General features: G+C 52.5%; 1 protein-coding gene across 16 annotated transcripts in view; it reads right to left on the minus strand.

Moving 5' to 3' along the window:
- Positions 1-7666: 7666 nt before the first annotated feature.
- Positions 7667-26156, minus strand: part of RNF216 (ring finger protein 216) — a 165335-nt gene continuing 146845 nt past the window's right edge. For 10 of the 16 annotated variants that reach the window (XM_074034380.1, XM_065541629.2, XM_074034381.1 and 7 more), the window contains 2 exons: positions 11985-12054; positions 7667-11038 (listed from right to left, as the gene is read on the minus strand). In XM_074034380.1, the coding sequence (XP_073890481.1) occupies positions 10719-11038; positions 11985-12054 (390 nt within the window). In that variant the 3' untranslated portion in view covers positions 7667-10718. The remainder of the gene's footprint in view (positions 11039-11984; positions 12055-26156) is intronic. The other 6 variants (XM_074034388.1, XM_074034386.1, XM_074034389.1 and 3 more) reach the window with 2 other exon arrangements.

Here is a 26156-nt window from a genome sequence, read left to right on the forward strand (position 1 = left end):
GAGGAAAAGAGGCCGAGGGACTGCACACGCCTCAGAGCCAGATGTGACAGAACCGGTGGGTTGCGGGGGCACTGAGCGCCTGGTGCTTCCTGCTGCCCCCTCCAGCTCTGGCAGTCCTCATCCTTGTCCTCCCCATCGGAAAGGAACAGTCATTTGTCTGTGGGATGTGCCAGTGTCCCCCGTTCTGAGGCTGGGCGGGCTGCGGAGCTCCAGACATGACCTGCTACCCACTATGGAGCCTCCTGGACTTAGTTCCAGGCTCTGCCCGATCCTCTGAGGGCGCAGCTTCAAAGCCCTGCTTGGGCCTAAGGCCATCCCAGGGCAGTGACTGAGGGTAGACTGAGATATCCCTTGGGCACCAGTCTTAGGGTGCCTGGGCTGGGGGGCTTCAGCTCAGGCCCCCCAGTGCCCGTCCTTCGGGTGAGCGGGTTTCCGCAGCACCGGCCCTTTCTGACCTTACACCCCTGTGCGTCCTCACTGGGGCTCTGGGAAGGTGAAAGTTACACTAAGAGCTGTGCCTATGGTGGCCAGGGAACCCCGCCAGCAGCACGCCTCAGAGGCCTCATCCTAGGCTCTGCTCGCTTCTTCTTTTTTCTCCCCTGCCACCTTTTTTTTTTTTTTTTTTTTTTTTTTCCCAAGACAGAGTCTTGCTCTGTTGCCCAGGCTGGAGTGCAGTGGCATGATCTCGGCTCACTGCAACCACCTCCTCTTGAGTTTAAGCAATTCTCCTGCCTCAGCCTCCTGAGTAGCTGGCATTATGGGCGCCCACCACCACGCCCGGCTGATTTTTGTTGTTTTAGTAGAGATGAGGTTTCACCATGTTGGCTAGGCTGGTCTCAAACTCCTGATCTCATGCTCTGCCCGCCTTGGCCTCCCAAAGTGCTGGGATTACAGGCATGAGCCACCGTGCCTGGCCCTGCTCATTTTCTTACCACAGCTTTCCAGAAATAAAGTGAGGATGGGGCGGGGGAGAGAGAGAGAGAGAGAGGGAGAGAGAGCGTGCGCCACATTCAGAGACAGGAGGGTTCTCAGCAAGAAGAGAACTCAGCTCAGAGCTGAGAATGTCTCAACTCAGCTGTCTGCCTGCTGAGACGTCCTGGGCTCAAGTATCCCCTCACCCCTACGGGGCTGTGACTGCACACATGGGTCACAGTAGAGCTTGGTGTTTGGAGCAGGCTGGGTTGGTGGCTTGTCTTCATCTCTCGCCTGGCGCTGTGCGGGCCTGTGGTTTGCTTTGGCTGCTACCATGTGGAGGGAGAGGTGCTCAGGGCTGGCCCTTGGCAGCCCGGGCTGTGTCCATGCCTGGCCTCTTGGAAGGCCACTGCTGTGATGGAGAGAAGCTGGGGCCAGACCGCTGAGGGCTGAGAGCCCATGGGCAGGGATTGTGGTCTCGGTCAAACCCCAGTTGGCAGCTGACCGCAGCCACCCCGGGGTCCTCAGATATGGCACAGCTGCCTGGCTGAGCCTCAGCAAAGGGAAGCCTTGTGAAAAATAACAACTCAGGGATGTTGTGAGTAGTGGGCTGAGCTGTGGTTTATTTTTTTGAGACAGGGTCTTGCTCTGTCACCCAGGCTAGAGTCTACTGGTGCAATCATAACTCACTGCAGCCTTGACCTCCCAGGCTCAGGTGGTCCTTGCGTCTCAGCCTCCCGAGTAGCTGCTAGGACTACAGGTGCATACCACCATGCCCCGCTTGTTTTTTTGTTTTGGTAGAGACAGGACCTTGCTAGGTTGCCCAGGCTGATCTGTAACTCCTGGGCTCAAGTGTTCCTCCTGCTTTGGTCTCCCAAAGTGCTGGGAATACAGGCGTGAGCCACTGTGCTGGCCTTGGGGTGTGGTTTTATGCAGCCATAGATGACTGAGATGGCTGAGAATCGGGACCTAGGGGAACATACAGGGCAGGGGGATCTGACGGGGGGATAGGAGGGCAGACAGCTCCTGGAAGGCCTGGGAAAGAGATATCAGGGCTGGGCCCTGGAGAAGTGGGGCTGTGAGGAGGGGAGAAGATGGGGCCTGGCGGGGTGTGGGCACTACTCCCAGGTCAGAGGGCATCGGCGGTCTGAGAACTTGCGGGAGGAAGGGCTGCCTCCCAGTGCTCGGTGCCCTGGCTCTCCTCCTTGCTGCCAGCTGGCCGCCTCCTCCTCATGCATCTGCGTGTCCTGGAACACAGGGCACCTTCTGCCTGTCCAGAAAAGCAGGTGCTCCTTGGGGCCTGGCCTGCTCGGCCCTGTGTCCAACTGGTTCCCTGATGCTCCCTGCTGCCATTCCTAGGCCTTTGGGCTTCACTGCCTGGGGTGGCTGTGCTCAGCCCCACCCTGTGATGCCATGGCCTCCCCACCCCTGCCCCGAAGTGCCCCTGGGACCGCTACCTTCAGCTCCCAGGACAGGGCCTGGCCATCCCTGTGGACTCTCCCTCTTCGTGGACACCCATTGGCACCCAGTCTCCTTGGACTGTCTTCTCAGCCTCTCTCAGATGTACCCCCAACTGTCCCCTCTCACCTAGAGGCCACTTGGCAGCGTCCTCCAGGACTCCTGCCCTTGGGGAAGTCTCCGCCAAGGTCAAAGCGTGACTGCGTCCCCAGGAGCTGACTTAAGATCTGGTTCTCAGGAACACCTGGAACTGGCCAGTCAGCATCCCTGGCCCTGGGGTCTGTACTTGGACAAGGGTCAGGCAGTGAGGATGAGGGGCAGGCGGGGATTCTCCTGGAAGCCTTCCCAGCCTCCTGGGCCACCCCAGTGGGTCCCCTCTACTGACTCAGCCTGTTCCCTGCCACCTGGTGCTGGTTTCTCTGTGGCACCTACTAGGGGCCGAGTGCCCTGGGACTGCCCAGCTAAGCAGTGCCATCCAGGTCCGCACCCAGGTGCGCTCAGGGCACGTGCACAGGTGAGCAGCCCGGCACACAGGCACCTGCCAGGTGCGGGTGTGGACTAGGTGCTCCCCGGGGTCCCAGGTGGAGTTGACAGTCTCAGATGACCCTGAGAGGTTGGTCTGGTTAAAGGATTAGGCTTTTATCCCCAAGGAGTCACTGAAAACGTGGGAAGAGACAGCACAGCTCTGTGGGACGGCACAACCACCACCATCACGGCTGCTGTGCCCTCCCTGCCATCCTTGGCCAAGCACTTTTCCTGTCTCCCCCCGCCAATTCTCACAGCCCGAGGAAGAAGATGCTGCGGCGATTCCCACTTCACGGCCAACGCCAGGCCCAGGCGTGCCATGCCGCTGCCAGAGCTCTCGCCACCCCACCTCGGGTGACACCCAGCAAGATGGGGAGCATGGGGCCTGACCCAGAAGCCGGTGCTCACCCAAGTCCCTCTCCTGCGGGTTTAACTCCTGAGGAGAAGCAAAGCCAGAAGTCAGTCCTGGGCCATCTCCGCCAGACATGTGTGTGGATGAAGGGACAGGAGGCGACAAGTGGAACTGATGATCAGACTTCATCCTGACCAAGAGGCACACACAGCCAGGGACTGTAGAAGTGACCATGTCCCCCCCAGGGGTCCTGAGAACAGGACTGGTGGCCTGGCCTGCGTCAGCTTCACACCGGCCTAGATGACTGCAAAAAATTCAAAGAGAAGGCAGATGGAACCTGCTGTGAGAGGTTCTCAAAGGCTAAGAGCTAATTAAACAGCCTCTTTCAGAAGCACTTGCTCCTGTCTTGTAAATGCTCCAGAAAGGAAAAGAAAAGCAGAATGAAAACCTTCATGTCCTCTGGGCGCGGTGGCTCACGCCTGTAATCCCAGCACTTTGGGCGGCTGAGGTGGGTGGATCATGAGGTCAGGAGATCGAGACCATCCTAGCTAACACGGTGAAACCCCGTCTCTACTAAAAATACAAAATATTAGCTGGGCGTGGTGGCGGGCACCTGTAGTCCCAGCTACTTGGGAGGCTGAGGCAGGAAAACGGTGTGAACCTGAACCCAGGAGGCAGAGTTTGCAGTGAGCCGAGATTGCGCCACTGCACTCCAGCCTGGGCGGCAGAGTGAGACTCCATCTCAAAAAAAAAAAAAAAAAAGGAAACCTTCATGTCTGGTTCACTGGTTTCATAAGTACTGTATATATCACAGAAAAAGGTCACACCATGCAGAAATACATTGAGATGTGATCAGCAGTTATCTTTGGGTTACAGAGCATGTCTATTTTTGCTTTATATTTTTGTTTTCAAGATTTTCCTACTTTGCACATAAATTTTCTATTTTTTGTACACTTTTGATTGGCAAACATATTTTGTTTTTAGAGGGAGTCTCGCTCTGTCGCCCAGGCTGGAGTGCAATGGCGTGATCTCAGCTCACTGCAACCTCCGCCTCTTGGGTTCAAGTGATTCTCCCGCCTCAGCCTCCCAAGTAGCTGGGATTACAGGCACCCGCTACCATGCCCGGGTAATTTTTATATTTTTGTAGAGACGGGGTTTATACCATGTTGGCCAGGCTGGTCTCAAACTCCTGGCCTCAGGCGATCTGCCCGCCTCGGCCTCCCAAACTGCTGGGATTACAGGCATGAGCCACTGCGACCGGCTGGCAAATGTATTTTTAAAGACACTTTTACTTTTTTTTTTCTTTTCGAGACAGAGTCTCACTCTGTCACCCAGGTTGGAATGCAGTGGCATGATCTTGGCTCACTGCAACCTCCACCTACTGGGTTCAAGCAGTTCCCTGCCTCAGCCTCCTGAGTAGCTGGGATTACAGGCACCTGCCACCATGCCCAGCTAAATTTTGTATTTTTAGTAGAGACAGGGTTTCACTATCTTGGCCAGGATGGTCTTGAACTCCCGACCTCGTGATCCACCCGCCTTGACCTCCAAAGTACTGGGATTGCAGGCATGAGCCACCACGCCCAGCCGAAAAAGATACTTTTTAAGGATGGAGAAATAAAGGAGGCTGGGTCCGGTGGCTCACACCTGTAATCCAAGCACTTTTGGGAGGTTGGGGTGGACCAATTGCTTGAGCCCAAGAGTTCAAGACCAGCCTGGGTAAATGGTGAGAACCCCCTTTATTTGTTTTTTATTTTTTGAGACGGAGTCTTGCTTAGCTGCCCAGGCTGGAGTGCAGTGGTGCGATCTCAGCTCACTGCAACAACTGTCTCCTGGGTTCAAGTGATTCTCCTGCCTCAGCCTCCTGAGTAGCTGGGATTACAGGTACCCGCCATCATGCTCAGATAATTTTTGTATTTTAGTAGAGATGGGGTTTCACCATGTTGGCCAGGCTGGTCTTGAAATCCTGACCTCAGGTGATCCACCCACCTCGGCCTCCCAAAGTGCTAGGATTACAGGAGTGAGCCACCTTGCCCGGCCATTGAGACCCCTTTACAAAAAATACAAAAATTAGCTGGGCATGGTGGCCCATGCCTATAGTCCCAACTACTTGGGAGGCTGAGGTGTGATTGCTTGAGCCTGGGAGGTTGAGGCTGCAGTGAGCCATGACTGTACTCTGCACTATAGCCTGGGAATGCAGTCTTAGATCTTTTTCTAAGACAGAGTGAGATCTCGTCTCAGAAAGACAGAAAAAAGTAGGCCAGGTGCGGTGGCTTACGCCTATAATCCCAGCACTTTGAGAGGTCGAGGTGGGGGTGGATCACTTCAAGTCAGGGGTTCAAGACCAGCCTGGCCAACGAGGTGAAATCCCGTCTCTACTAAAAATATAAAAACTGGCCGGGTGCAGTGGCTCACGCCTGTAATCCCAGCACTTTGGGAGGCCAAGGCGGGCAGATCACAAGGTCAGGAGTTTGAGACCAGCTTGGCCAACATGGTGAAACCCCGTCTCTACTAAAGATACAAAAAATTAGCCAGGTGTGGTGGTACATGCCTGTAAACCCCGCTACTCGGGAGACTGAGGCAGGAGGATCGCTTGAACCTGGGAGGCGGAGGTTGCAGTGAACCAAGATTGTGCCACTGCACTCCAACCTGGGCAACAGAGCAAGACTCTGTCTCAAAAAAAAAAATAAAATAAAATCATGGAAGACATAAAAAGAACAAATTGGATGCAGACAGAGCTATAGACCTGGAGGCCAGTCCATGACCGTTAAGGGAGAAAAGCAAGAAAAACAAGGTACTAGGCCGGGCGCGGTGGCTCAAGCCTGTAATCCCAGCACTTTGGGAGGCCGAGACGGGTGGATCACGAGGTCAGGAGATCGAGACCATCCTGGCTAACACGGTGAAACCCCGGCTCTACTAAAAAATACAAAAAACTAGCCGGGCGAAGTGGCGGGCGCCTGTAGTCCCAGCTACTCCAGAGGCTGAGGCAGGAGAATGGTGTGAACCTGGGAGGCGGAGCTTGCAGTGAGCTGAGATCTGGCCACTGCACTCCAGCCTGGGCGACAGAGCGAGACTCCGTCTAAAAAAAAAAAAAAAAAAAAAAGAAAAGCAAGGTACTAACTTCTTTAAAACCAAAGGCCCCAAGTCCTGATCAGGCGTGTTGCAATGTGCTGGCCAGCGCCTGGGGAAGGTGGGACGAATACCACCACCCTGGTCACTTTGGATGGAAAAAGGATAGCAGCAGAACGGATACATAGCTTTTATTTATTTACTGAAATTGCAGAAAATTTTATGTTGTTGTTGCAAATATAGAGGAGGAACAGGAACAATGACTGCATGCCATGAACAAATTAAAAATAAACATGAATTGGGTCCGGTGTGGTGGCTCACGCCTGTAATCCTAGCACTTTGGGAGGCCAAGGTGGTCCGATCACCTGAGGTCACGAGACCAGCCTTGCCAACATGGTGAAACCCCGTGTCTATTAAAAATACAAAAAAATTAGCCTGGAGTGGTGGCAGATGCCTGTAATCCCAGCTACTCAGGAGGCTGAGGCAGGAGAATCACCTGGTAGGCAGAGGTTGCAGTAAGCCGAGATCATACCACTCCATTCCAGCCTGGGTGACAGAGCGAGACTCCGTTTCAGAAAAAAACAAAAACGCATTGTTTAGAAGCTGGAAATGTAGGTAACTTTTCGGGGGATGTAGCTTTTCTCTTGAAGCTTTTAGTATACTTTTTCTCAGACATGCGAAAAACAGGTGATTGTTCTATAGAAAGTTGCATATGGCAGGAGACCCCATGTTTTATTAAAGCGAGCTGTGGTCCATCTGCATTTGGAGGTCACAGCTTCCCCTGTGCCCAGGGCCCCCTTCAGATCTAGGGTCCAGATTCCTGCCTGGCCTGGTACATGGCAGGAAGGACTCTGGAGGGGAAGAGGCTGTGCCAACAGCAAGGTTAGCAGGGCCCTGGCACTGCAGCATGTCACCAGTCAGGGAAGGGGCTCAAATGCCATGGCCTATCAGCCCAGGCACCTCCTGTTCTTGGAACCTTGTCCCTTCCTCAGCTGGGTGAGGCTTCTCCTGGTTTACCTGACCTTTAGGTGGGCAGAGACTGGGAAAGGGGCCTGCAAAAGAAACTGACTGCCCTTTTCTTGAAGGGGATTCTGTGCCAAAAACAAATAGACCCTTTGTGCCCAATCTGGGCCTTGGTAGCCGCCCTAGCGGGATTTGCCTAGCAGATCACCTGATCTTCCTCCCTCGCAGGGGAGTGGTGGGGGATTCTACTACTGGGCCTTTCAGGCCTGAATCTGCCAGGACCCAGTCATGAAGGTGCGGATGCTGGTTTAGATCGAATCACTTGGACGAATCTGTCAGCTGCCCCTGTAACTTGCCGGATGGCGGTGTGGAGAGATGAAGCCAGAGGGAGCAGAGCGCACAAACATTTATTTACAAAAAGTCCCAGTTTCATATGATACAGGCTTTTTACACACAGTAGTTGAAACGGAATTATTTTATCTATTTTTACTACCAGAAGGTAAAGAAAAAGTTTAATCGTTTTTTCTATTTTTATACAAAGTGACAGATCATGCATTTTTTTTCAGTTTTTAAATATTTTGCTAAGTGCAAATACTAGATTCCTCTCTCCAGTTTTAAGGCAAGTAAGAGGGGGCTGTGGCTGGGGAGCCTTGTGCCCTGGGGCAAGCCCTGCAGGGGAAGAGGAGGTGCCAGCTGCCTCAGGGTTGCCTGTGGTCTGACCTGCTCTCTGGGCACCGGCACGACCTCCTGCTGGCTGCTCAGAAGACACCCAGTGCTTTTCTCCCATCCCTGGTCCAGGCAGGAGCCTGAGGTCCAGGCCCTGCCTCTGGACAGAGGGGCCTGGAGAGCCAAGGTGGGTGCTCACAGCAGCCCTGCGGTCCCCTGTGCCTGGCTCAGGGAGGATCCTCAGGAATCAGGGACCCTCCAAGGAAAAAGGCAGCAGCTCCTTCCCCACCAGCCCAGTGTGGCCAGAAACAGCTGGAACTCCTCTCAAATGACCCACCCTTGGGGTTTGGCCTTAGGAGAAACATCACTCTGGGTTCCCCCTCCCCTGCCAGGGTTGAGGCCAGCACCTGTCTAGGGCTGTTTCCGCAGCTGCTGCCTGCTCCCTTTGTCCTGCCTGGGGCCCTTGCTGGAGCCACGTGCCTAGGGTGCAGGGCAGAGGGAGCTGAGACTCCCTGGGCCTGAGGTCACCTCCTCTTCAGCTGGCATGTCTGCAGCTGCGCTCTGCTCCCAGAGATCCTCCCTGGGAAAGCACAGGGAGCATATTTAAGGTACTGAAGACAATCCTGTTGCTGCCGCGTGGAGCCTGCCTTTCCAAGGCACTGTCGTTCAGGCTGGTAGCAAAGTTCAGGCAGCCCAACAGGTAGGGGCGCAAGGACATAGCAGCAGGCTGCCCCCAAGCCCAGCCCCCCAACGCACCCTTACCCCATGCCCAGGTGACCACCTGTCTTCAAAGCCTCCATCCTGGGCAAAGGCAGAAAGAATGGGTATCTTAGAATTTTTTTTTTTTTTTTTTTTGAGAGACAGTTTTGCTCTTGTTGCTCAGGCTGGAGTGCAATGGCGCAATCTTGGCTCACTGCAACCTCTGCCTCCCAGGTTTGATTCTGCCTCAGCCTCCTGAGTAGCTGGGATTACAGGCATGCACCACCTCATCCAGCTAATTTTGTATTTTTAGTAGAGACGGGGTCTCGAACTCCCGACCTCTGGTGATCCGCCCACCTTGGCCTCCCAAAGTGCTGGGATTACAGGCGGGAGCCACCGCACTGGGCCATCTTAGATCTTTTTAAACCCACTTTAGTCCGTGAAATACATCTGAGAAGCCAATGGCAGCAAATGATGGTGCCTGCCTGCCCTAGGCACCTCGGGTGGGCCAGGCCCTGATGTAGGAGGTGGCAGGCCACTCCGGAGGCTGACACAGCCCCACCCCAATGGTTGTCGGGCTCAACTGTGTCTGAGGTCTGTGAACTCCAAACCTCTTGGAACCTCATGGTAACATGACAACGCAGGCCACGGGGAGGAGAAAGTGATGGCCTGTAGCCAGGAAGGTTTCAGGCCTCTCATCTCCCAATGGGCCAGAGTGATGCCTTGGGCATGGCTAGAAACCTGGGGCGGGACAGGAGGCGAGGAGGGCGAGTGGGGACATGGCAGGGCTGAGCTGATGCTCAGCTGACCCCATGAGAAGGGAAGTGGCCCTCACATGGGAGGTACTAGACAGCACCCTCTACCTGCCTTCACCAACCACTGAGAACACCCAGGGGAACACACGGGGCAGGGGCAGCACCCAGGGTCACCTGTCTCCCTCAGGAGGCCCACTCCTCCCCCAAAAAGCCAGAGAGGAAAAGCTGCTTATCACCCAGGGTAGCAGAAATGTCTCCCTTAGCAGTTGGGCTGCCTGGCAGGGCCACCAGGCCTCTATCTTAGCTACCTCAAAAGGCTCTTTCGATGGGCCAGCTTCAGAACCATCCAGTGCGCTGCAGCGGCCTGGCCTGGGAAAGGATTTCTCAGTCTGACTTTCCAGAGACTGAGGGTGAGACAGACCGCAACAGAGCAAAACCCCTGCCGCGAGAAGGGTCTGCTGCTGCCTCATCTGAGTAGGTCTAAGAGTGGAGAGAACAGGTGCCCTCAACACTCACTGCAGTGGTGCATGGGTTCTAGATGGGGGGACAGCATCTTGGCCCTCATGGTGGTGGCAGTGCCTCTGTGGGCCATGGTCCCGGCCCCCCACCCTGAGCAATGCTTCCCGGGCCTGCAGGTGTAGCCCCTTCTGCCCAACTGTGGGCCCCTCCAGGGAAATGCTCTCGGCAGCCTTGCTCCCCAGGGGTCCACTCCGAGGAGGCCCAGGTGAGAGTAGCAAGGGCCTGGCCTACGGCCTATGCCATGGACAAGGCAGAAGGGCTGCCACTGGTGGCCTGGGGGGATGGGAGGGGAGGAGCAGTTCACATCGAAGCTCTCTCTGAACTCCACCATTTGGGACTTCATTTTTATTATGGATCTGTCTGTGCTATGTAAGGAAGGCTCATGTGGTTTTAATTCTGAGAGGTTTTTCCCTGGTGTTTGCTAGGAGTAAAAATGAATGCAGGCAAAATATTTCCTCTTGGTCTCTTTCTGTAGGGACTGGAGTGACACAGCAGCCAGGGCCACCATGCTGCCTGCTAGGATGGCAGATCTCTTCAGGAAGGGCTTCAAGGCCCTTTTAACTCTGCCCAGTGGGAGCCAGACCAATCCCATGCAGGCCCCCAGAGGGCCACCAGCTGTGACCACTCTTCTGGGAGCAGTGGCCCTTCTGGGAAAGGGGTGGGAAGAAAACCAGCCTACCCTTCAACCTGATCTAAGATGCAATGGCATAGCCACCAGCCTTGGGGGAGGGGTGGGGGAGGGTTCTCTATACACACTCCCACCCCAAACGGGTTCTGTGCTGCTCAATGGGGGTTCGGGGCCATCAGAAGCGATGCCGCGGCTGGGGGCCAAAGTGCATGGGCAGGTTGTGCTCTAGGGGCATGTGGACGGGACCGAAGTCATAGTTGACCCGCACGTTGGGCAGAGGGGGCACGTATGGGGCTGGGATAGGCCCCATGTTGAGAGGGAAGTTGTTGAACACAGGTCGCACGGGAGGCAGGGGGAAGGGTGGGTGCACAAAGGCGTAGGGCGGCATCTGTGGCTGTGGCAGGTTCTGCGGAACGGGCCTCGGGAGGGCCTCCACCCTCTGCACCTTCTCCACAGGCTTCTCTAGCGGCGGTCCAATGCGTTTGAAGGTGTTCTCTGAAAGGGATATGGGGATTAGTGGAGAAAAACATTAAACCAACCTCAATGGAATCTAGCCTGGGACCAGGGCAGCAACCTCTGGACACAGGAGTGGCTCCACACGTTGATCAAAGCACAAAACGTGGACACCCCTCAAATGCCACTACAAGAAACCAAGGACAAATCTGCACTTCCCCTGGTGTCTTGCTCTACAGTGGCACCTTGGAAGGTGGCATGTCCATCCACCCAGGTCAGCAAAGCATCCTTCAGAGCCAGGGCCTTGATGGGCCATCTCAGTGACTCGTTACATTTTCATTTTTTTTCTTTTTTTTCTAAATAGATGGGGTTTTGCCATGTTGCCCAGGCTGGTCTCAAACTCCTGGGCTCAAGTGATCCACCTGCCTCACCCTCCCGGAGTGCTGGGATTGCAGTTGTGAGCCACTGCACTTAGCCCTTTTTTTTTTTTTTTTTTTAAAAGGAAAAACAGATGGGGTCTTGCTATTTTGCCCAGGCTAGCCCCAAACACCTAGGCTCAAGTGATCCTCCCATCTTTGCCTCCTGAGGAGCTGGGATCGCAGACGTGTGCCAACACATCTGGCTTCACTGCTTTTTAGCCTCGGAAGCGTCAGCTGGGCCTACTTTTTCTTTAGCCAGGTGTGGCCTGTTTGATTCCAGAGTGCAAACCCATCCCTTGGGACTTCCTCACCATCAAGGAGATGCCAAAACTATACTGAAGGCTTTGAGGGCCTTTCCACAGGCCTGAGATGTGGCTGCGCGGGTGGAGTCAGGTCTATTGCCACCTGAGGGACAGCACCCCCTCCTCTCCCGTGCTGGGTTGAGTGCCAGGACACCCAGGGAGGCCAGCAGGAGCCCACATGGCCTGTGGTCCTCTGCTCCCTCGGCAGTGCTGTGCTGCAGGGCGGGGCTGCTGCTCTGTCCTGGGGGCCTGGGGAGGGGCACTTGCCTCCATTCTTTCTTTTCTGTTCCTCTTCAGCCTCCTTCTGAATTTCCTCAATAAGCTTCTCATCATCTTCCTAAAATGCAAGCAATGACAAGGATGAGCCTGCAGTTTCATGCAGTGCTGAGACCCCATGTGACAGAGGGGAGGCCGCCTGTTCCTGGTGGCCATGAACAAGCTCGAAGCCTGCTGCTGGCCACTAAAGCCTGTGCTGCACACCGTTCCTTCCCATTTCTCTGAGCGCCTCTTTCCTTCATCAGCCTGATGGCGTTCCACGAGGAGGCCATCCACAAGGCTGGGCAGAGGGGTCTGAGCATGGCAGGCAGCTGCCTGGTGAGGTGGGGGAGGGTGGAGGGCCTCAATGCACTGAACAACTGCGTGCAAGTGGTGGATATGAGAAGGGTTTGGAGATGGCTGGGTCTGAGTGGGCAGAGCCTGAGAAGTTTCAGATCCCAAGTCCACAAGCGCTGGGCATGACAGCCTGTCTGCAGAGCCTGGAGAAGTCTTGCAGATATCCTCAATTGAGATGGACAAATGTCCAGTCTGGCCCTGCCTAGCCCCAAGGCTGGCCTGGGTTCCTGGGCCAGGCCTCGGGGAGGATGGTCCCCCTCTGATCTTCCTGTCTCTTCTCCCAAATCCCATGCTTGGTAGGCCCGAAATGACAAACACAATTCACACTTGGGTTATACAAGACAGGAACGGAGAGGCACTGTGAGTGCAGGCAGACATGGGAGCTGTGCTGGGAAACTGAGGGGCCACCCTGGGCAAGCCCCAGAGGTTAGGTTTTTGCCATATGCAGCTCCCACACCTCCACCTGCCAGCAGACACCGTGGTGGGAGGACCGGTCTGTTGCCCCAGGACAGACGACCCGTGATGCCTGCTTCATGAGTGCTGCTGACCTTAACCCCTCTCCTCAGTGACCCACAAAGCAGCCTTTAAGTTTGTGGGACTGAAAAAAGACTAAGTGGGCCGGGCGCGGTGGCTCAAGCCTGTAATCCCAGCACTTTGGGAGGCCGAGACGGGCGGATCATGAGGTCAGGAGATCGAGACCATCCTGGCTAACACGGTGAAACCCCGTCTTTACTAAAAATACAAGAAAATTAGCCGGGTGAGGTGGCGGGCGCCTGTAGTCCCAGCTACTCGGGAGGCTGAGGCAGGAGAATGGCGTGAACCCGGGAGGCGGAGCTTGCAGTGAGCCGAGATCGCGCCATTGCACTCCAGCCTGGGGCACAGAGCAAGACTCCGTGTCCAAAAAAAAAAAAAAAAAAGAAAAAAGACTAAGTGGATTGAAAAAACCCACCAAGTGGGTGCCCATCTTTCCTGGCTGGCTGCAGGGCCAAGGGTCTAAGGTGTGGCCCTGAGAGGGCTGAGGCTCACAAGAAGCAGAGTGGGAACACCGTGGCAAACCCCAAACACACCAACTGCCGGCTCAGCACGCAGGAAAGAGAGGGCTGACTATAGGAGGGGCTCTGTTCCCTGGGGTCCTCCAGGAGTTGATAGCAGCCGAGCTGGGCAGAAGGAAGGAGAGGGATGGTGGTCCCTGATATTGTGAAGGGATTAGCAAGTCCCCAAAACGCAAGCAGTCTAATGAAAGCACATTTAGTTTCCTAGACACGGCTTCAGAGCCTAACCATATGGCCAATTTCTTTGCTTTGGGATGAAATATTAATAATGACCACTCTGGATTTTTTCATGCCGATCTGATGACACCCAGAGCAGCAACTGGAAGGAACACAATCCGTGGCCTGCAGGAAGATGGCAGTTCCATGAGGGCTAAGCAATGGACAGTTTGCAGGTTTACTTACTAGGTTATTAATGTCACAGCCGAGACAGAAATCAGTGATTTCCCCACACACAATTGTTTGTGGACCTGAAGGATTCTGAAGTTAGCAATTTCCTTCACTAAAGGTGCACTGAATGCCTACTCTGTGCTAGACACTGATCTAAGTTTACTGGTTAAACTTCAGATCAACAATGAAACAAAGGTAGATAGAATGAGTAAGTAATTAGATAACACATTCCCTTGGTTTGGTGGATGAAAGATTCTTAGAATAGAGTCCCCGGAGACTGGCTCTGTCTGCAATGTGGATGACACTATTCAATTCTCCTACATTCTCTAGGCCTCAGATGCCAAGTGATGGGTTGGACTAAAAGGTCTCACAAGCTTCTTTCCAACTCTGACACTTGGACATAAAGATACTCAAGTATGTTTTCAGCAGAAGCAGCCTCCTTGCTGCTGCCTGGCCAGGTGTTCTGAGCAAGGTGTGAAGAGAGGAGAGGTAACAAAAGTCAAGTTCCCATCATGCATATCAACAGTTGCGAAGTGTCCAAGCACACCATAGAATCGTCTAGAAGGAATCCTGAGGAAGCTGTCTCTCTCCGGGGTTAACATGTAAGAATTCTCTATCAAAACCCCAAGACGAGGTCATCTAGCCTCTTTGTGAACACTTCACAAGGGGGAACTTACTACCCTCAACATAATCACTAAGCGAGTCAACATGAAGGGCTTCCATAACTCAAGAGGGTTGGGTGGGCAGTTTGAAGGCCTCCATGTGAATATCAAGATAGATTCTATCAACTCTCTAGACTGGGAGCTGGCAAGCCTCTTCATTTTGGAGCCAGCGGCAGGCCTCGGAAAAAAGATTAAAAAAAAAAAAAAAGAAACAAAAAAACCCCAACAAATTAAGGGAAGTGATCCAGAAAACTGGTGGGATCACTTGAGCCCAGGAATCTGAGACTAGCCCGGGCAATAAAGTGAGATCCCATCTCTACAAAAAATACAAAAATTAGCCAGGCATGGTGGTGCGAGCCTGTAGTCCCAGCTACTCGGGAGTGATCGTGCCACTGCACTCCACACTCCACCCTGGGTGACAGAGTGAAACCCGTGTCAAAAAAAAAGAAAGAAAGAAGAAAGAAAATTGCGCAGCAGGAGAGCCGTGGGCCTACACCTCTTAGCTAAGTGAGGTCGGCAGGTTCCTGAATATACCTGCGTCTAGGCAGCTCATCTGTAAATGGGCTGCTTTGTCAAGGACTGAATGAGCTCAAGTATGTAAAGGATGTAGCCCAAAGTAAACGGTCATGATTAGGACACAGGAAAACTGAAAAATGACAGGTAGAGAGTTTTAAAAGTTGAGAAGTTTCATAAAGAAGTGGTGCACACTGGGAGACACCCACACTGTTTCTTTCAGGGTTCCTGACTCTGGTCCGTTATTAATCACAACCAACAGGACTGCACAACCACCACTCCGCCTCACCCCAACCTCTGCTGCATCTCCTCGATGCAGTTACACCATCAGTCCCCCAGGGACACTTACGGCCTTCCATGGCACAAGGAGGTACCTTAGGAATCATCCATTCCAACCTCTGTAGCACAGAAACCGAGGTCCCTGAGAAAGTACCTCGTTCAGTGTTATGGCTAGTTGGCGGTGAACTGGGACAAATGCACACACCGGGCCACTCAATGGTCCTTCTGGAGGAAATCCACAGAAAAGATATCCTGAAGGTGTCCCTGCCCCATACAGGGCACCCACACCAGTCAGGACCGTGCTAGACGCTGCAGACACAGTGAGGAGTGTGGCAGCCCTGGCCCTCCTTGTCAGGGCCTCACGTCTCTGCTATGAGCACCGTTCTAGCCAGCACCCCTCTCCGGAATTCCATGTGGACAGAAGTGGCAATTTCACAGCATTAAAGACTAGACACTTGGTGGCTCACGCCTGTAATCCCAGCACTTTGGGAGGCTAAGGCAGGCGGATCACGAAGTCAGGAGATCGAGATCATCCTGGCTAACACAGTGAAACCCCATCTCTACTAAAAATACAAAAAAATCAGTGGAGAGTGGTGGCACGCGCCTGTAGTCCCAGCTACTTGGGAGGCTGTGGCAGGAGAATCGCTTGAACCTGGGAGGCAGAGGTTGCAGTGAGCCGAGACCACGCCACTGCACTCCAGCCTGGGTGACAGAGGGAGACTCCGCCTTAAAAAAAACAAAAACAAACAAACAAAAAAACCAAAACTAACCACTAACCCTTTTTTCCTCAGACTCTCCCCCCCGATACAACAGGATGGACAAGAGAGGCTCTCTTTTGGGTAGAAGAGCTCTGGCCCCCTGTGGCACTGCTGAGGCTGAGAGCATGTAGGCCACTGCCTGATTTTTTTTTTTTTTTTTTGAGACAGAGTCTTGCTCTGTCGCCCAGGCTGGGGTGCAGTGGCTGGATCTCAGCTCACTGCAAGCTCTGCCTCCCAGGTTTAGACCATTCTCCTGCCTCAGCCTCCCGAGTAGCTGGGACTACAGGCGCCCGCCACCTCGCCCGGCTAGTTTTTTGTATTTTTTAGTAGAGACGGGGTTTCACCGTGTTAGCCAGGATGGTCTTGATCTCCTGACCTCGTGATCCGCCCGTCTCGGCCTCCCAAAGTGCTGGGATTACAGGCTTGAGCCACCGCGCCCGGCCACACTGCCTGATTTTTATCACTAAGCTTCCGTGATAAATCCCAGTGCTCCTGAATAAATCCTATTTCAGAACTCCCTCCTGAGGCACCTGCATAGGAGCACAAGCCCAGGTTTCTGATACAGACTGGCCGGGTCTGGAGGACAGTGCAGATAGAATCTTCCCAGCCTGCCATTCAGAATTCTTCTTGGGCCGGGCGCGGTGGCTCAAGCCTGTAATCCCAGCACTTTGGGAGGCCGAGACGGGCGGATCACGAGGTCAGGAGATCGAGACCATCCTGGCTAACGCAATGAAACCCCGTCTCTACTAAAAATACAAAAAAATTAGCCAGGCGAGGTAGCGGGCGCCTGTAGTCCCAGCTACTCGGGAGGCTGAGGCAGGAGAATGGCGTAAACCCGGGAGGCGGAGCTTGCAGTGAGCTGAGATAGCGCCACTGCACTCCAGCCTGGGCGACAGAGCGAGACTCCGTCTCAAAAAAAAAAAAAAAAAAAAAATTCTTCTTCTTGGAGAGGAAGAGGGAGCCTTAGAGTCCCAAGGAAATAAACGCTGCATCCTCACCCTCCGAAGACAGCCACCCCGGAGCTTTTCTTCCGATCCCTCCCTCTATTCTGATCACTCTCCTGATTGACAAGTGGAATCAAGACCCTTTGTCCTTGAGTCCCGTCTTGGGAGTCAAGCCCTTAAGAGTCTAAAGACAATCTGGGGTTTGTATTTCACCCAAAATGGTGGCACTCAGCTACGATGATCTGCAATTTTACCATAAATCATGAGCAACTGTCAGTTATACCTAGATATGGCTTGTTTCAGATTTCAACTGTCTCCAATTGGCTAGAGCCACAGGACACTGTGCTTAGTAACTTTAATAAAACAAAATTTTTTCTTTTTTAAAAAGAAAAAAGTTACACTTTTAGCTAATATGTTAGACTCTAAGGGAAAGATTTATTTCCTTTTTTTGAGACAGTGTCTTGCTCTACTGTCCAGGCTGGAGTGCAGTGGCACCATCATAGCTCAGTGCAGCCTCCACCTCCTGGGCTCAAGAGATCTTCCTGCCTCAGCCTCTCACAGTAGCTCAGCCTACAGGCACCCACCACTACATCCGACTTTTTTTTTTTTTTTTGAGACAGAGTCTCGCTCTGTCACCCAGGCTGGAGTGCTGCGGTGCGATCTTGGCTCACTGCTACCTCTGCCTCCCGGGTTCACACCATTCGCCTGCCTCAGCCTCCTGAGTAGCTGGGACTACAGGCGCCCGCCACCATGCCCGGCTAATTTGTTTTTGTATTTTTAGTAGAGACGGGGTTTCACTGTGTTAGCCAGGATGGTCTCGATTTCCTGACCTCGTGATCTGCCTGCCTCAGCCTCTCAAAGTGCTGGGATTACAGGCATAAGCCAGCGTGCCCAGCCTAACTGGTTTTTTTTTGGTAGAAATGGGGTTTCACCATGTTGCTCAGGCTAGTCTTAAACTCCTGGACTCAAGTGATGCACCCAACCTTGGTCTCCCCAAAATGCTGGGATTACAGGCATGAGCCACCACACCCAGCTGGAAGATTTCTTTCTTAATTTGGGGTGGAAGTTCCTTCCACAATCAGTTTCTCTGACCCATCTGAAATTCCTCAAGAGTGAAGACAGGCCAGATGCAGTTGGCTCATGCCTGTAATCCCAGTACTTTGGGAGGTCGAGGTGGGGGTATCACTTGAGGCCAGGAGTTGAGAGACCAGTGTAGCTAACACGGCAAAACTTCATCTCTACTAAAAATACAAAAAATTAACTAGGTGTGGTGGCACGTGCCTGTAATCCCAGCTACTCGGGAAGCTGAGGCAGAATTGCTTGAAGCCGCAGGTGGAGGTTGCAGCGAGCAGAGATGGCGCCACCCCACTCCAGTGTGGGTGACAGAGCAAGACTCTGTCTCAAAAAAAAAAAAGTGAAGACAATCCCAGGGCTTTGGGAGGCTGAGGCAGCAGCATCGCTTGAGGCCAGGATTTTCAGACCAGCAAGGGCAACAGAATGAGAACCCAGCTCTACAAAATTTTAAAAATTAGCCAGGTGTAGCATATGCTTATAATCCCAGCTATTTGGGGGGCTGAGGTGAGAGGATCACTTGAGCCCAAGAGGTTGAGGCTGCAGTGAGCTATGACTGCACCATTTTACTCCAGCCTGGGCAACAGGGGAAGATCCAACCTCAGGAAAAAAAAAAGTGAAGACAACTGAATTGTAAACTTAAAAAATGGCAAGTTTTAGGCCGGGCACGGTGGCTCAAGCCTGTAATCCCAGCACTTTGGGAGGCCGAGACGGGCGGATCACGAGGTCAGGAGATCGAGACCATCCTGGCTAACACAGTGAAACCCCGTCTCTACTAAAAATACAAAAACTTAGCCGGGCGAGGTGGCAGGCGCCTGTAGTCCCAGCTACTCGGGAGGCTGAGGCAGGAGAATGGCGTGAACCCGGGAGGCGGAGCTTGCAGTGAGCTGAGATCCGGCCACTGCACTCCAGCCTGGGTGACAGAGCGAGACTCCGTCTCAAAAAAAAAAAAAAAAAAAAAAAAAAAAAAAAAAGGCAAGTTTTATCTTATGTTTCGCCACAATTAAAAAGAGGGAGGGGCCAGAAGCAGTGGCTCACGCCTGTCATTCCAGCACTTTGGGAGGCCGAGGCGGGTGGATCATGAGGTCAGGAGTTTGAGACCAGCCTGGCCAACATGGTAAAAACCTGTCTCTACCAAAAATACAAACATTACCTAGGAGCAGTGGCACGCATCTGTAATCCCAATTATTTGGGAGGCTGAGGCAGGAGAAACACTTGAACCCGGGAGGCGGAGGCTGCAGTGACCCGAGATAGCTCCACTGCACTCCAGCCTGGGCGACAGAGCGAGACTCCATCTCAAAAAAAAAAAAAAAAAAAAAAAAAAAAAAAAAAAAAAGAAAAGAGGGAGGGCAGGTTTAGGATTGATTTTGAGGTTAAACATGAGGCCTAGTCCCTCATCAGATACTTCTTGGGCTTGGGCTAAGTGACAGATGGGATATTGAGTCCTTTCTGGAGTCAAGTCCCTCGGGAAACATTCCAGGCATCCGAGCATCACCAGCCTGTGAAGAGGACACTTGGAAAAAGGCCACGCTGCAAATCTAGGACACACTTAGGCTGCTGGGAGAGGGGAAAGACGATGATGAGGTGCCGGGGGCTGAGCTGGATCACAGTACAACTGTCCTGCCCTCTCTGGGGCTGAGTCACAAACAGGAAACCCTGGTGGTAGAGCTGCCTAGATGGCAGGATGAATTCATTTTAAAGCACTGCTGGCGGCCGGGCGCGGTGGCTCACGCCTGTAATCCCAGCACTTTGGGAGGCCGAGGCGGGCGGATCACGAGGTCAGGAGATCGAGACCATCTTGGTGAACACGGTGAAACACCGTCTCTACTAAATATATAAAAAAGTTAGCCAGGCATAGTGGCGGGCACCTGTAGTCCCAGCTTCTTGGGAGGCTGAGGCAGGAGAATGGCGTCAACCCAGGAGGCGGAGCTTGCAGTGAGCCGAGATTGCACCACTGCACTCCAGCCTGGGCGACAGAGCGAGACTCCGTCTCAAAAAAAAAAAAAAAAAAAGCACTGCTGGCTTCTTCAAGAGAGGGTGCTGGCATCACAGGAAGAACTACAACTCTGGGGCTCAAGATCTGGCTTGAGTGTATATGCAGCTCTATCCCCACTACCTAACCTGGAACCCACTCCTTTCCAAAACAGGTTAGGGTGAGAAGCAAATCATTTCTTACTTTTTTTTTTTTTTCTTGAGACAGGGTCTTGCTCAGCCCAGGATGGAGTGTAGTGGCGTGATTATAGCTCACTGCAGCCTTGAACTCCTGGGCTCAAGTGATCTTCTCACCTCAGGCTCCTGAGTAGGTGGGACTACAAGTATGTATCATCATGCTCAGCTAATTTTTAATTTTTCTTATAAAGACGGTGGGGGAGGGGGAGTTCTGTGTTGCCCAGGCAGGTCTCAAACTCCTGGCCTCAAGCAATCCTTCCACCTCCGCCTCCCAAAGTGCAGGGGATTATAGGTGTGAACCACGGCACCTGATCTGATCACTCTTATAAAGTGCCAAGCACAGTGACAACAACAGTAATTAACATGCACTGAGAGCTTACTATGCACCAGTCCCTGTCTACACACCTCACATGGACCTCAATTTCACCACAGCTCCCTGAGTCAGGTGCTACGAACTGATTGCCACATTGCAGATGAGGAAACCCTGGCACAGCCAGGTTGTGACGTTGTGACCCAGGCACTCTAGTCTCAAAGCCTGAGCTGTTAACCACATAAACCCGTTTCTGAATCGGAACTTCTGGCAAACCTGACTGGGGTCCTGAGAACACTGCTGTTAGGCTGGGTGCATGTGTCAGCGGCAACTATTCTAAGGTGTGCTTTATTCCAGAAAGAGTACAGAAACATAAGAGGGTTCCTTCTGAGAAGGGCAGAATTCTAAAACCTCCTTTCTCCCCTTACAAGACATAATAGGGCAAAACAAAATAAAACACTTCTACTCAAGGAAACAAACAGCCAAAAAGCAGAGCAAGGGGCTATGTGTTTTGGAAATTTTTAGGGAACAATCCTCCTTTTCTCATGCTCAGCTTACCCAGAAGTGCATGTGCCATCCCCTGAAACAGCCCACTTGTTGGCCTCTGGTCCCTGGCACTTGGCCTTTGGGATAAAAGCCAGTAGATTCCTCTTGCCCAGAGCGGGAGTGGGGAGCTTGGGAAAGCCCATAAACCTCATTTCTTGAGCCAGAAATCTAAGCGGCACATGGGGGCCCAGCACTGAGGCAAGCAGCTGTAATGCCTCCCTGGGTCACCGGTCTCCAGTGGCCTCTGACCAGGTGCTGTTCTCAGCTCACTGGTTTTGGTCCATCTCAAAGGTGGAAACGAATACTTCAAGATTTCCTTGCCTGACATGTTTTCTCCTGATGCTACCAAGTTACTTGAATCCCATGAGGGTCCCGTGAAATTTTCTGTCCTCTTCTTGTCACAAAAAACTCAGGGATTTGGTTCTCATCAACATAAAAAAAAAATGCCATTATTTCCTTTCCTTATACATACTGATTAAAACAATCTTGGGAAATGCTGAACAAAACACCACAGCTAAAATCACCCAAAATTCCTCACCAGAGATCAATCCTGGGAACATTCTGATATCCTTCCCCTTGGCTGCTTTTATATCCACACCTCACTGTCAAGCCCACTGAGATTCCATTGTAGAAGGTCACGCTCTGCCCCCATGAGGTCCTGCTGCCTTGTACAGATTGCTTACTTCACACCCCCTCTCCACAGGAGGCTGGCAAGGATTTCACAAGAGGACCCCGAGGCTCAGAAGATGCAGAGAGTAGCTGGACCACCAACGTGGGCAGTGTGCTGAGGCCAGGGCAGGAGGTCTGGACTTGTAGGTTCCCAGGCCGGACGGCAGTTCCCAACTGTGTGTGACTCAGGCTGGGTTGGTGGGCTCGCCCTGGACAAGCGTCTATAGAGGTTCACCTGAACCTCTGAGTTCCTGTTCATGCCGTTTGCCCTGGCCACTGGGGGCAGCAGGGGCTGCTGGCTGTGTCTGTACTTGCTGCCACGGACCCCATGACTGACCATGGTACATTCCCCCGAGTGCTGCAGCCTCTCTACCTCATCCTTGGCTTCTGGCATAGGCCTTAAGAAGGACCCAGCTGGCCTGGATGAGTTCTCTCTCTGCCCTCCTTCTGGCCCCTCCTAATCCCAGTGAAAACTTTCAAACAAATCCTCAGCACAGCTCCTTTCTGATGAGCAAGGCCAGGCTGAGGCAAGAGGGAGTGGATGGTGATCAGCGACCAAGCTGTCCCTGGATCAGCAGGGCCTCAAAAGAATAAGCGTAATGATGCGTCAGGCCAGGGTAGAAGTGAGCCCTCTAACCACCTGAGGTCAAGAGTTCGAGACCAACTTGGCCAACATGGCGAAACCCCATCTCTACTAAAAATACAAAAATTAGCCAGGCGTGGTGGTGGGCGCCTGTAGTTCCAGCTACTTGTGAGGCTGAGGCAGCATAATCACTTGAACCCGGGAGGCACAGGTTGCAGTGAGCCAAGATCACACCACCGCATTCCAGCCTGGGTGACATGAGCAAAACTTAGTCTCAAAAAAAAACACCCCAGCACCCCATCGCTGCCCATGGCTACTCCAGAAGGTATACCTATGGACCACAGGAGAATCCAATAAGTACCATGAGGAAGCACACGAATGGCACCATAGTGGGCAGCACACCCCAAATGCAGTGTCGAGGACAAACGTCAAAGCAGAGAGTGAAATGGAGTCTCACTTACCCAGCGGAACTGGAAGAGCATTTTTTTTTTTTTTGAGACACAGTCTTGCTCTATCCCCGAGATTGGAGTGCAGTGGCGCTATCTCTGTTCACTGCAACCTCTGCCTCCCAGGTTCAAGCGATTCTCCTGCCTCAGCCTCCCAAGTAGCTGGGAGTATAGGTGCCTGCCCCACGCCTGGCTAATTTTTGTAGTTTTTTTTTTTTTTTTTTTTGAGATGGAGTCTTGCTCTGTCATCCAGGCTGGAGTGCAGTGGCCGGATCTTGGCTCACTGCAAGCTCCGCCTCCCGGGTTCACGCCATTCTCCTGCCTCAGCCTCCCGAGTAGCTGGGACTACAGGCGCCCGCCACCTCGCCCGGCTAGTTTTTTTTTTTGTATTTTTTAGTAGAGACGGGGTTTCACGGTTTTAGCCAGGATGGTCTCGATCTCCTGACCTCGTGATCCGCCCGTCTCGGCCTCCCAAAATGCTGGGATTACAGGCTTGAGCCACCACACCCGGCATTTTTGTAGTTTTAGTAGAAGGGGTTTCACCATATTGGCCTCCATCCGCCTCGGCCTCCCAAAGTGCTGGGTTTACAGGCATGAGCCACCAGGCCCGGCTGGCAGAGCACTTAAAAAAAAGAAATAAGGCCAGGCGTGGTGGCTCATGCCTGTAATCCCAGCAATTTGGGAGGCCTAAGCAGGTGGATCATTTGAGGTCAGGAGTGTGAGATCAGTCTGATCAACATGGTGAAACCCTGTCTCCACCAAAATACGAAAATTAGCTGGGCCAGCCTGGGCGACAGAGCGAGACTCCCTCTCAAAAAAAAAAAAAAAAAAAAAAAAAAAAAGAAAAGAAAAAAAAGACAAGACATAAGCAGATTGCTTAACAGGGAGGGAGAAGGTTTGTTTCCTTTCCTTGAATTCCTTTGAGCTCAGCAGGGTGCAGAAAGCACTAAGCCCGACACAGAAGACTCTGGCTTGCTGCCTGCTGCATGCAGGTAGGGTGGGTGGGGAGAGGAGGAAGACACAGCAAGAGTCTGGGGGGATGGCGAGGACCCAGCCTCTTCAGAAACTTGCTGCAGTTGAAGATGGGAAGTGAGGTAGAATTTACCAGAGAGGTTTTAATTAAGAAGAGAGAAACAGAACACACACAAAAATCCTCCCTTAGCTTGTCCCTCAACAACTAAGCCCCACAGTTCTGTCCATGCAGCAGGGTATAGACAGGAGAAAACGAAGAAAGAGAAACTATGAGTGATTAAAAAGGGGAAAAGATTTGATTTATTTTCACAAATCAGATATGAACCGTAATCACCAGCTACAGGCTGACAGTTCCCAAAATAGCTGTTTGAGCGCTTGGCACAAAACTGTTCTTGCCAAAGCCTTTACGATCCTTTTGAGCCTGTTTTTTCAACACTTCTGGTTACCAGGGCTGGCTGTCCATGTGCCTGCTGGTCAGCCTCTTGTGACCATGGGGGAAGAATAGGTGGCTTTTCTTCTTCATTGTACTTTTCCTCCCCTTAGAAAGGTGACTGGGAATTGCAAGTCTCGACTGCTGCTTCCCCTCTGAGATTCTGGGGGTGGGTTGGGGCTGGGATCCAGGTCATGTGTGGCCACAGCTGTTGTTAATAAACTTGCAATGATTTCATGAAACGCTTCCAAAGAGCTGAAGATTTAGTTTCAAATTATTCCCAGATCAGCCACAGATCGCCTGAGCAACAGCAGACCCTTAGCCCCCAACCCTTGCTGTCCCCAGCAACAGGAAGTTGGGGGAGGGAGCAGCGGAGCTTGGAGCAGCACATGCTGTGCAGCTGTGGCCGGGACGGGCGGGGAAGCAGGACAGTGTGCTTGGGAGGAGTGGAGACTTCATGGGCTCAGGGCTGGCCCTGGCTTCTGCAGCCACCTCCTCAGGTCAGAGAGGCCCGGCACCCAAATACCACTATCTGGAGCACCTCCCCAACAAGAACATGGAGGTGGGGGCAGAATGTGGCCATGTTTTAAGTCCCGTCAGGGTCAAGTGCTCACCCAGGGGCCTGTTGGGTCTGCTGAAGACAACATGTAGTAACAAGCACCAACAGGCCGTGTGTACTGGACTGTGCTGCCCTGCTTGGGAAAGCCCTCAGTGACGCTGAAACCCTATCTGGGACACTGTTGGGGTGGCAAAACTGCCAGGGCCCCTTTCTACTATTTGCAGCTTCGTTCATCCATGGGGAAGGAGTCCAGCAAGGTCCCCACCCCTCTGCAAGGCTTACCTGGTTCATGGGGCTCAGGGACCCTATGGGCACCTAACGACCATGTATTTGTTGAAGGAGCCAGATATTGGTCAGAAGACCTGGGCTCATATCCTGGTTTTACCAAGCTGGGGGATCCTAGGCTAGTGACCTACACATGATCTCTGTCATCTGCAAAGTAGGAAAGCAGTGCCTCCTGGCCCCATGCAGTAAAAATCACACTGCATAGCACACTCACATGGTGTTGGCTGTGTGGCTATTAAGAGGAAGATGAAGAAACCGAGGTCAGTTTTGATGACAGATCAATGATCACACCCACCCACTCACTTTTTTTAAATTTTAAACACACAATGGTATTTGTGACAGTGACGAGAAATAACAAGCCAAGGCCAGCTGCGGAAGCTGGGTGATGGGACAACCTGGGGGCTCACTTTATTCTTTTGTAGAAGTAAATTTTGAAGGTTAAGGAAAAAATTCTGAAGCCAAAAATCAGTTTCCAACCTAAAAGTCTAAAATACCTTTCCTTACCAGGTTTCTGCATTTCCTCATCAATCCTCCCTTTCATAGCCTTCCTCCCTAATTCTGACAACATCAATGTCCTTCCCCCGCCACTTAAGCCAGGGCCCCAAAGGTCCCCAGGACTTTCTACATGCCTGACCCACCAGGGAGATGCTGCACTGACCTGAGGGGAGAAGGCAGATCTGGACACAAGCTGAGGACAAATGACCCGGGTGAAAACCTAGGCTACCATTTACTGGCCACAGTCTTAAGCAAGTTTCTTCATCTGTAAAACTAGGATGATACATCTGCCTTCGAGCACTGCTACAGAACTGAATGTATTAACATCTATAAATGTTAGGCTCAGTCCACTGTTGGTTTGGAAAAATTAGTATGTCTTAACCAAATGGTTAGGTAATAATTGTACCAAACTAAACTGGCTGTAAAAGTCCTAGGGTTTTATTTGAACTGGGCAAGTTTCAAACTCTTATATTCAAAAGACAAAGACATTGTAGAAAACAATTCTCTGTGGTTTCTCGTAGCCAAAACCCAAGACAAACATGGACTTTGTTTTGTATTGAAAGAGAACATGCTGTTTTGAGTTTTGCCATAGTCTCGAATCCAGACTGCCAGGTGCCTGTTCCTCTCACAATTCGCGCTACCACTCCTGTGGCCAAGCAAGGACCAGTCAGTACATTCATGTTCAGTAAAGTCCCAG

Source organism: Macaca fascicularis, chromosome 3 (genome assembly GCF_037993035.2).
Source record: "Macaca fascicularis isolate 582-1 chromosome 3, T2T-MFA8v1.1".
Taxonomy (NCBI): Eukaryota; Metazoa; Chordata; class Mammalia; order Primates; family Cercopithecidae; genus Macaca; species Macaca fascicularis.